Source organism: Oncorhynchus mykiss, chromosome 24 (assembly GCF_013265735.2).
Source record: "Oncorhynchus mykiss isolate Arlee chromosome 24, USDA_OmykA_1.1, whole genome shotgun sequence".
Taxonomy (NCBI): domain Eukaryota; kingdom Metazoa; phylum Chordata; class Actinopteri; order Salmoniformes; family Salmonidae; genus Oncorhynchus; species Oncorhynchus mykiss.
The window spans coordinates 14586265-14597741 of NC_048588.1; the positions used below are offsets into that span (position 1 = coordinate 14586265).

At 43.7% G+C, this 11477-nt stretch overlaps 2 protein-coding genes across 2 annotated transcripts; both read right to left on the reverse strand.

The window, feature by feature from the left end:
* Positions 1-675: 675 nt before the first annotated feature.
* kbtbd3 (kelch repeat and BTB (POZ) domain containing 3) lies at positions 676-5665 on the reverse strand. Its single transcript, XM_021582363.2, has 10 exons — positions 4950-5665; positions 4077-4335; positions 3831-3996; positions 3414-3596; positions 2711-2884; positions 2317-2607; positions 1954-2196; positions 1813-1885; positions 1473-1690; positions 676-1244 (listed from the first exon to the last, which is right to left on the reverse strand). The coding sequence occupies exons 2-10, from the start codon at positions 4319-4321 to the stop codon at positions 969-971; spliced, it is 1869 nt and encodes a 622-aa protein (XP_021438038.1). The 5' UTR covers positions 4322-4335; positions 4950-5665; the 3' UTR covers positions 676-968.
* A 101-nt stretch (positions 5666-5766) lies between these two features.
* LOC110503819 (solute carrier family 35 member F2-like) lies at positions 5767-11466 on the reverse strand. Its single transcript, XM_021582364.2, has 8 exons — positions 10709-11466; positions 10107-10282; positions 9553-9680; positions 8390-8549; positions 8087-8243; positions 7921-7973; positions 6637-6791; positions 5767-6221 (listed from the first exon to the last, which is right to left on the reverse strand). The coding sequence occupies exons 1-8, from the start codon at positions 10822-10824 to the stop codon at positions 5955-5957; spliced, it is 1212 nt and encodes a 403-aa protein (XP_021438039.1). The 5' UTR covers positions 10825-11466; the 3' UTR covers positions 5767-5954.
* Positions 11467-11477: the final 11 nt, after the last annotated feature.

Here is an 11477-nt window from a genome sequence, read left to right on the forward strand (position 1 = left end):
CACCCGATCCATTGCCTGTTCACCCCGCTACCATCCAGAAGGCAAGGTCAGTACAGGTACATCAAAGCTGGGACCGAGAGACTGAAAAACAGCTTCTATCTCAAGGCCATCAGACTGTTAAATAGCCATCACTAGCCGTCTAACACCCAGTTACTCAACCCTGCACCTCAGAGGCTGCTGCCCTATATACATAGACATGGAATCACTGGTCACTTTAATAATTTAACACTAGTCACTTTAATAATGTTTACATACTGCTTTACTCATTTCATATGTATATACTGTATTCTATTCTACTGTATTTGAGTCAATGCCACAAAGACATTGCTTGTCCAAATTATATATTTCTTACTTCCATTCTTTTACTTTTAGACTTGTATGTATTGTTGTGAATTGTTAGATAATACTGCACTGTTGGCGCTAGGAGCACAAGTATTTCGCTACACCCACAATAACATCTTCTAAATATGTGTATGTAACCAAAAACATTTTATTTTATTTGATAAGGCACGAGGGGTTGTGGTATATGGCCAATATACCATGGCTAAGGGCTGTTCTTAGGCATGACGCAACGTGGAGATACAGCCCTTAGCCGTGGTATATTGGCCATATACCACAAACCCCTAAGGTGCCTTATTGCTATTATAAACTGGTTACCAATGTAATTAGAGCAGTAAAAAATACATGTTTTGTCATACCCATGGTATAAGGTCTGATATACCATGGCTGCCAGACAATCAGCATTCAGGGCTCGACCACCCAGTTTATAAATAAATATATAACATAAAATGTAATAAAACGAATAAATACTTGAGGTATGACAAAACATAATTTATTTTATTGATGCGGAGTGCAGCTTTTAGTCCCCAGGTAGTGTGTGTGTGTGTGTGTGTGTGTGTGTGTGTGTGTGTGTGTGTGTGTGTGTGTGTGTGTGTGTGTGTGTGTGTGTGTGTGTGTGTGTGTGTGTGTTACATGTCCCTTCCTCCCCAGGGGTCTCTGTATCTGTTGAAGCTGATGACCTGACAGTGAAACTCTGTCAGGGGGCGTGGCATTGGTGTCACTTCCTCCCACTGGCCCCGCCCACTGTGGTACACTTGGACTTCGTCAGTGATCTCATCAGGTGAGTAGTCTCCTCCCAGGATGTAGATTCGGTTGGCCACGCCCACGGAGCCTGCGTTGAACCCGGCACACTCGAACGACCCCTCCCCTTGCCACACACACGTCTCTGGACAGAAACTGTACACCTGGACAGAACACAGAACACAGGACTCAGACTGGTCAGGTGTGGTGAGTTGGTGTTTTGTAGAATAGTTGTCAAGTTTGTTTTAATGACAAAGTCCCCATGTACTGTATCTATGTCAATAGGACCTGTCTGATTAAATGAAGGAGGAATAAATATAAAGACTTATAGATGGAGACTTCAATCAATCAAATAATCAATCAATCAACCAGTCAATCAACAAGTCAGTCACCTTATACGTCGACAAGTCACAGAGGTGTAAAATGTTGTTGACGGACACAGCCTTGACCAGGGTGGCGTGGAAAAACTGACCAAACTCTGCCACCAGGTGGCTCCACTGGTCAGAAACAGCATCGTAGCGCAGGAAACAGTCCAGCGAAGGGTTGAAGGAGTCCGATATCTCCACTGACGAACCCAGTGTGTAGATGATGCTGCCGCACGCACTGGCTTCTGGGTAATACGAGGACACAGGGAGGGTTAGAGGTATGTGTGTGGGGGTTTCTATATTTGTGTGTGGGTGTCTGTGTGTCTGTGTGCATTTGTGTATGTATGTTTCTGTGTGTGTTCCGTACCTGGGTAGTAGATAGCAGTGGGCAGAGGGCTGACGGAGGTCCAGGTTTTGGCCAGGGGGTCGTAGTACTCCACCTACAGACGTTCATCATCATCATCAGAACCATCATAATCATCATCCTCATCATCATCTTCATTCTCACCTCCATTAGGCTAGGAGTCCCCTCCCTTTCTCCTCTGGTCCTCCCTCCTAGCACATACAGTCTGTCCAGGGTGGTGATGGCTGTGTGCATGGTACGGGGTTTCCCCATGTCCGGGGCAGGGGTGCAGGTGTGTGTAACTGGGCAGTAGCACCAAACCTCTGCTGTCGCATCATGGAACGGCTCTGCCACGTGAAGACGCACCGTGCGACAACAGTTGCCCCGACAACCACCTGTCACAAACAACTTAAAGAGAGGAGAGGAGATATAAAATAATGACAGTTGATCGAAGCGTAAATTCAGTTGTACCACTCCACTATGTGTTACTGCCTGTGTGTGTGTGCATGTGTGTTTGTGTTTGTATACCTTCTCGGCGTAGCTGGTGAGGGAAGAGCCTGAGGGGTCAGGGGTCATACTAAAACCCACCCCCTGGCCCTGAGGTAGCTCTCTCCATTGGTCTGTGTCCAGGCAGTAACAGAAGCTGTGGTGTATATCTCCGTTCTCCTCTGTCTTGTGGATGTAGATGTAAGACTCTGTGGTGGCTGGTCTGGCGTCTGGCAGTAGACCACTGAGCTGTGTCTGTCTACTCACTGCATCACTGACCAGACTAACACAGAGTTGGTCCCCTGAGAGGAGATTCTCAGTCCGGGCCAGGGCCTGAACACACATACACAATACATTTTGACTGGTAAAAAGAACCATGCATATGTGTATGTGTGTGTGGGTGTGGGGGGGGGGGGTCCTGCATGCGTGTGTGTACCTGCAGGGTGTGTGTGGGTACGTGATGTAGCCGTAGCAGTGCTAGGAGCCGTGGCAACAGCCTCTGTCTGGTCTGGAGGTTGTGACTTGTCCACCTCAGGGATGACCTCACCGCCACCTCCTCACTGGGCACGCTCAGACTGTCTGAACCCAGACATAACTCGAGCACGCCCAACTGGGAGGACAGGAAGTAAATCAGTGCTTCCCAACGTTTTTATTTATTTAAAAAAAATATTTCACCTTTATTTAACCAGGTAGGCTAGTTGAAAACAAGTTCTCATTTACAACTGCAACCTGGCCAAGATAAAGCATAGCAGTGTGAACAGACAACAACACAGAGTTACACATGGAGTAAACAATAAACAAGTCAATAACAGAGTAGAAAAAAAGAAAAAAAGAGTCTATATACAACGTTAGTATTTAAAAGCAATCCAATGCTTTTAAATCCTTCAGGGGGAGTGGACCCTTGCACACTTCAGGAAGAAAAGGGTTTGGGGGAGTGACAGAGTGGATAGTGACTTTCTCAAAAGCTAAAGTGAGACACAGAGGGATGTATTTACCTTAGCACTAACACACCTAATTCAACTTGATGATGAGCTGATATGTTGAATCAGGTGTACTAGGGCCCTTTTATTTCAATGCACAAACGTATTTTTATGAGTCTCAATGAATGACAATGGAAACTTATCAGAGTGGCTCCTCACCGGCATATCCAGGAAGTCTGTAGTCATTGAGAGGTCGTGGAAGTTCTGAACTACAAACTCATTGGCCTGCTGGAGGAGGGAGGCAGAGCCATATCCCTCGGCGAGGGCCAATAGCATCAGGCAGTTGGAGAGCTCCAGGGTTCCTGTCAGGAAGTCACTGCATGCTCTGAAGAGCACAGACACCTGGGAAATGGAACACCGGTCAATATATCAATATCACCTCTCAAGTTTCTGAATGGATTTGACATACAGTATGCATCTGACCCAGATCTAGTATTTGTTCCAAATGGCACCCTCTTCCATTGATAGTGCACTACTTTTGACCATGGTCCATAGGGCTTTGGTCAAAAATAGTGCACTATGTAGGGCGTTGGGTAGGGTGCCGTTAGGGTAAGGGTTACCCCTGATGTAGTGTACCTGTAGGAAAGAGGCGAGCTGGAACAGCATGTCTACGTTTTCGTGGGTGACGACCATCTCTCCAGAGTAACAGAAGTCCAGGAAGCAGCGCACGGCTTCTGGGGACTGGTTACCCAGGGTTACCATCCTATCACCACACTCACGCATGTCCAACTCAAACATGGCCCTGCAGACAGAGAACCTTTAGAGCACACACACACACACGTACAGATGCACGCACACACAAACCCACACACACACGCCAACCTGAAGAAGTCGCTGCAGGCTGCCAGGACACAGCGGTGACAGGGGAAGGTCTGGTCCTGGACTGTTATAGTGAAGTCAAACAGTAGGCCTCGCTCTCTGAACGATCTGAGCATGCCCAGTAGCTGCTGGCTGTGAGCCTCTGACACACACAGCTCAGACCTGTGCTCCGGAACATAGGGAATACTGTTGGGAACGTAGTCAGTTCCCTCGGACCGGGGGTCGGATCCCTCAGACCGTGGGTCCATGATCACTCCAGAGTCTGGGACAGAATCAGAAAAACTTTATCAGTTTTATATTCTAAGGTTGTATATTATGCATACTAGGGGCATCAACTGAGTGAGAGAAGAGGAGGAAGGGAGGAGGAATGACTGATAGCAGCAGTGACTCTATTTAGTTATTAAGTGGAGATCTCGCAACAATCATTCTCATGATGGCACATTGGTAGTAGTCAGTGAAAAATATCAAAGCTAAATAGGCCTGGGTTTGGTTAAAACCCTGGATGGGAGACCAAGGCATAGCTGTAGATAAATCAACAGTTCAGTAAGAGGTTCTGCCCAGCCTTAACCATGGAAACTCATACTTGAACATTTATATGCAAATACTTTATTTTTCTCATAGTAATTGTCATGTTTTTATATGTTGACTTGTAAAAAACAATGTGAAACCTATTAAGAAAACATTTATTTTGTAAAGGTTACATTCTCAGAACATAATTCATATATTTTGTCTCAAATATGTCTTACAATATCTTTTTAGGAAATGCACCACAATAATGTATTCAATTGTGTATGTCATATAAGGCATATAAGTTAACACATATACAATACATAAACACATATACAATACAGCACTGACATATAAGGAAAAACATACATTTTACCAGATCCTTGTTAGATTACTTCTTAGATGTTTGTACAAATAATCTTCTTCTGCTTTACAATATTCTTATTTCATTTTCATGATTATTTTCCATATGGGGCCTGTGCAAGCTCTATAGCCTGGTAGTCTGTCTATCGGTCATTGCTGGTTAGACAGTTTAGGAGTCAGGGAAAAAGATGGATGATTGACAGAGGGAGAGGGTTAAGAAAAACATTTGCATGCAGTCTACCTTATTATATCTCAACTGTCTGTAAACGCACGGAGGAGGTGCCTACATGTAAATTATTATTTGTCCCAAAGTAGTTCAGTAGCATTGCTTCCGTGCCTTGTTTAGTATCATATATAGAGTGAATCACAAAGCAGACTATTAGTTCGCTAACTGTTTATAATAAAGTATTTGACTAGCACTAGCTCGGGAAAAACAAACGTTCTGTCCATAGATTTGATGAGCTGAGCTGATCAGATGCGATGTTTGTAAACAATATTGTGCGCGTGCTAATAACTGTTTCAGCACTACGGACAGCTCTCTACCTACCGGAAGAGCGAAGCAACGCGAGGACATGACGTGTAAATACTCAACGTGCGACCTCGTTCCAAAGATTTCAAGTATCAAGTATTTCTTCATTAAAAAAACGAGGGTCCCATTCTTCGATTGTGTTTTTTGTTTTGTTGTCTCAAATAATAATAATTTAATTAGGTAGTGTTGCACGCATTGAGCCCTGCATATAAAATATTTCTTAATTGGGTTTATGCTCCAACCAGGTTTGATATCAATGAAGACTCACTCATTAACTTGACACACCCCACAATTAATGTGGAATAAAACATTTATTATTCTTCCTGCCAAGTCAACTAGTGGACAAATATTACAACACACCTATACTGTACATATATACACCTGTCAATCTGTAGATGTATTAGAATGGCACAAATTAAAGAAAGGAGACAAGGAGTTTAACAGCTATAGACAGTTGGGAAGTGCTCGTCTAGTAGATCAGATCACATCTTGGTACTCCGTCCCTCTGCCGGTACTTCCTTATTCTGTGTTCTCTGATTCCATGACACCCCTGTGTGTTCACCCTCTTCCTCTTCCAAAACCGCCACCACCACTTCTTCGATGATGTCATCAGGGTTGTCGTAGCCGCCCTCCTCCCAGCCCCCGGAGGGGGCGATGGGGTCTGCAGGGTCAGGGGTCGTTGCCACGGTGTTGAATGCGATGAAGCCCACTAGGATGATCACCAGAGACACCATGTACAAACCTGAGAACTACACACACACCAGATGTGCTATATGAGATTACACATTAACAGTCATCAACACACTGAACAGGGTCACGGTGACCATTTCTCTTCAGGACTAAGATGTTTTAAAATAAGGACAGCGGTGTCCTGTGACAGGACAGCTCTAGGGGATGGATCCTGCTATCTCTGTTTCTGTTCTTATCACAACTGCCTCCTTGATCGCACAGGGATTAGATTAGACTAGTTTGAAAGAGATTACAGTGAGTACAGACATAGTACTGCAGCAATCAATCAATCTATCATCCATCATTGGAGTCATCAAATCATTGATTAACTGGTCTCTTTATCTATTGAGAAACACAATCAGCAACTGAACTGTCAAATGGCTCAACCTACTGTACCTACTATCCCCAGTGTGTGTGTGCCTTGTGTGTACTAACCGTGTATTGAAAGAGAAACAGGCCACAGAAGAGGCTGAGGAGGTCTGCAGTGAGCAGGGAGAGGTTGACTGCTGTAGCACTGGTCTTCTTGACCACTATGGGCATACAGCTGTACAGGGTGTACATACACAGGGCATAGCCAGCAAACAGCAGGCCTGGGGAGAGAAGAATTATACATGATAAAATGAACACTGTTTTCCCAGAGTATGGCAGACAACAGCATTTCTAATATTTGTTTCTTATCGCTCCTAATGTGCATCTGTCCTTTTAATATTTTATTATGTGTTCATATCTGAATATTATTGATCCTTGTCTGTGTAATCGTTGATGATGCTTGTGGTGATAAAACCATTTCCCAAGTTGGAATCAACAAAGTACTAATATCTTCTACTTATACACTGGGCATAGTCAGAGAACAATAGGCCTGAACAGAAAAACACAAACATTATACAGGGCAAAAATTATTATAAACAAGGAAGATCAACTTTTGCACAAGATAAAGAGCAGCAAAGAGCTGTGGAAACTGTTCTTCTGCAAGCTGACACAGCAGACATTCTGTACTCTCTGTAACCTTGCCACCACCACTTCTGTAATCCTAAGAGAGAGGTAATAACCGGTGGCCTGAGGTGGTCTAGTGGTTAACACTACCGAATCCCAGACCCACAGCTACTTTGTAACAAACCCTCTCCTTACTTTCCTTCTTTTACGCTGTCCTATCTGTTCAATAAAAAAATGCATACAAAATATCAACAAATGTACAGGTAACTGCCAAAATAAAGGCAACACTAACATAAAGTGTCTTAATAGGGCGTTGGGCCACCACGAGCTGCCACAACAGCTTCAGTGCGCATTATAATATATTCTACAAACATCTGGAACTATATAGGAGGGATACGACACCATTCTTCCATGAGAAATTACATAATTTGTTGTTTTGTTGATGGAAAATGCTGTGTTGGGTGCCGCTCCAGAATCTCCCATAAGTGTTCAATTGGATTGAGATTTGGTGACTGAGACACACAGCCTTTAAACCCCCTATGCTCCTTTCAGACCCCTCTTTCAGTCACTGAGATCTCTTCTTCTAGACATGGTAGGTAAAATAATGGGAAACTCTGCATTTTTATACATGACCTTAAGCATGATGGGACGTTAATTGCTTAATTAACATAGGAACCACACCTGGGTGGAAGAACCTGCTTTCAATATACTTTGAATCCCTAATTTACTAAAGTGTTTCCTTAATTTTGGCAGTTCCCTGTATATTTTATTTTATGTGGTACTAACCGATTCTCCAGTCCCATTGGATGTTTGCCACATTGTTATGCTCCAGAACGCCCCTGTAGCAACACAGCAGATCACTCAAATCAACCACATTCCCATTCTACTACCTTCTCCCCGAACATGCACACATATCCGATACATGCAGATACATGTGCACACACACACTTACAGTTGTATGCCACTGATGAGTGTGCCAAACAGGCCGACCATGCCTAGGAACTCCACTCTGCTGAGGTGTTTGACGGTGTACTCCTGACACACGTTAGACACAGCATATAGACTGGCACTGAGCAGGACCAAGCCATCACCTAGCAGAATGTCTGAGGCTAGGAGAGAGGGAGAAAAGGATAGAGGCAGGAGAGGAGATAGATAGAAGAGGAGGATGAGGAAAGAGATGAGGTCAATATGTTACTATTTATTATATGAACTGAGAGATTAAAGTAATGAATTAATGAATGGAGTGGGTTCTTACTGGATCCCAGGTCTCGTCCAGCCAGTAGGTCAGCTCCCACCATGGCCCCCACCCCCAGCAGACAGACACACACAGAGACGTAGTGGACAGGTCTGTAGCACGTCTTCAGGAACCAGCAGGAGAGTATCATCAACACAGGGATCACAAAACAGTCCAGCAGCTGGAAGACAGAGAGACACACCAGAATAGTCACATACATCCAGAAGGCGAGGTCAGTACAGGTGCATCAAAGCTGGGAACGAGAGACTGAAAAACAGCTTCTATCACAATGCCATCAGACTGTTAAACAGCCATCACTAAAATAGAGAAGCTGCTGCCTACATACAGCCTTGAAATCATTGGCCACTTTAATAAATGGATCACTAGTCACTTTAATAATGCCACTTTAATAATGTTTACACATCTTGCATTACTCACCTCATATGTATATACTGTATTTTATACCATCTATTGCATCTTGCCTATGCCGCTCTGTCATTGCTTATCCATATATTTAAATGTATATATTCTTATTCCATTCCTTTACTTAGATTTGTGTGTATTAGGTAATTGTTGTGGAATTGTTAGATTACATGTTAGATATTACTGCATTATCGGAACTAGAAGCACAAGCATTTCGTTACACTCGCAATCACATCTGCTAACCATGTGTATGTGACCAATAAAATGTTATTTTATTTGCCACGGATATACAGTGGGGCAAAAAAGTATTTAGTCAGCCACCAATTGTGCAAGTTCTCCCACTTAAAAAGATGAGAGAGGGCTGTAATTTTCATCATAGGTACACTTTAACTATGACAGACAAAATGAGAAAAAAAATCCAGAAAATCACATTGTAGGATTTTTAATGAATTTATTTGCAAATTATGGTGGAAAATAAGTACAGTGCCTTGCGAAAGTATTCGGCCCCCTTGAACTTTGCGACCTTTTGCCACATTTCAGGCTTCAAACATAAAGATATAAAACTGTATTTTTTTGTGAAGAATCAACAACAAGTGGGACACAATCATGAAGTGGAACAACATTTATTGGATATTTCAAACTTTTTTAACAAATCACACACACACACGCACGCATACACCCATACCCACAGGCAGGCAAGCAGGCACGCAAGCTCGCACACACACAAAACAAAAACATACACACACTCTTGTAGTTCTGACCTGTATACTGGTGAGTGTGGTGTACTGGTAAGCCTTAACCACAGTGTAGTTAGCCTCGACGTCCACCAAGCCTAGTAGGAGATACTTCCACCACCTCTTCTTTAAAATTGGAAACATATTTTCATCCCCTACAGCACGTTAGGAGAGGATAGCCTGGAGGTTATTGCACTGCTACACAATTATGACATTTTATAGAGTTGACAAATGTAATATTCTGATGTGTGTGAGAGAGACTACCTGTTCTTCAAAGCAGAACATTGGTGTGCGTGAGTGTGTGTGTGTGAGAGACTACCTGTTCTTCAGAACAGCACATTGGTGTGCCTGAGAGTATTTTTTTTTTTTTTTTTTTTACCTTTAGGCAAGTCAGTTAAGAACAAATTCTTATTTTCAATGACGGCCTAAGAACAGTGGGTTAACTGCCTGTTCAGGGGCAGAACGACAGGGGCAGAACGACAGTGTCAGCTCGGGGTTTGAACTTGCAACCTTCCGGTTACCAGTCCAACGCTCTAACCACTAGGCTACCCTGCCGCCCCAGTATGTGTATGTGTGTGTACCTGTTCTGAACAGCAGAGCGGTGGTGTAGGTGAGGCAGAGCAGTGTGTAGCTCATAAAGCTCTGAAGCATGGGCGTGTCCACGTGGTAGTCTGAAGCCAGGTACTGGGATGTTACTGCTGTGCCGCAGATGAGAGCAGCCAAACCCTGACCCATAGCAACTGTCTTCACCAGCTGCCTGTTAGGACAAAGGTATACGTGAAGAGGAAATTCAGCAACTCTTGGAAGACAGTGGACATTGATTAAGCTGTGTCTTTATTGGTAAAAGCAACATGTTTTGGCCCTATAGCCTTCATTAGGGTTTCAACACAACTCCGTCCTGGCTACTGTATGCTAGCTGCCAGGGACATACACAACTCGGACTAGGCTACTGGACAGTGGACACATTCTTGGACATTGAAAGACCTCCACTACATCACTACATCCACTACATCAAATGGCACCTCATTCCCTATATAGTGCTCTACTTTTGACCAGAGCCCATAGGGAGCTGGTTAAAAGTAGTGCACTATATAATGGATAGGGTGCCATATGGGATCCAGATCGTCACTATTATAACATCTCTCTCTCTTTCTAATTGAGTTTTCTCTCCCCATAGACTCACCACGTAAACACTTCTTTAGGGTTGAACTTCAGAAGCTTCCGGATAATAAGGCATTTTCTATCATCATTGTTGCTGGGGTCTGTAGCTATAATCCCCTCTGAGTCTTTCTCAGCCATGTTGTCTCACTGTAACAGTGGGGTACTGGGATGGGGAATACACTGCTGTGTGCTGCCTGGACTGAGGCTTTTTCCTTTCTACTGTGCTACCTGGGCTGAATGATTAACAGTGTTCTCTATTCAAAGTGCAAAGATCACTTAGTGCTTTCAGATGATAGGTGTTATAGTAGTGATGGAAGTGGCTGGTACAATGAATGATGGAAAGGAGAGGAAGGCTGTGGATTTAAACATATGAAAGTGGGTGGTACAAAGTGGGTGAAAGTGGGGTGTGTGAAACTGTGGGAGTTGGGTGGGGGGTATTTGGATCAGTGATTACTTCATTTCAGCCAGGTAATTACTCCAAGGAAGGAAAGGCTTGAATGAAGGAATGGAGAGGAAGGCTGTGTGGATTCAATCAGGGTCCATATCCCTTCTCTATGTTACTCACTTGTCTCCAAGTCACATAGCTAATGTACATACCACTGACCTGTAATAAAACTCAGTGGTTCCATGGCAGTCAAAAGCTAAATTTAGCACTGGTCCAGACACGGCAACTGTGGCCTACTGTATGCATTTTCCAACACCTGCAAAATCCTATTTGGTGCAATGTCTTAAGTGCAAAGAGCAGCACATAAACATGCAGATAACATGTCATGACACAATACTGTAAACTG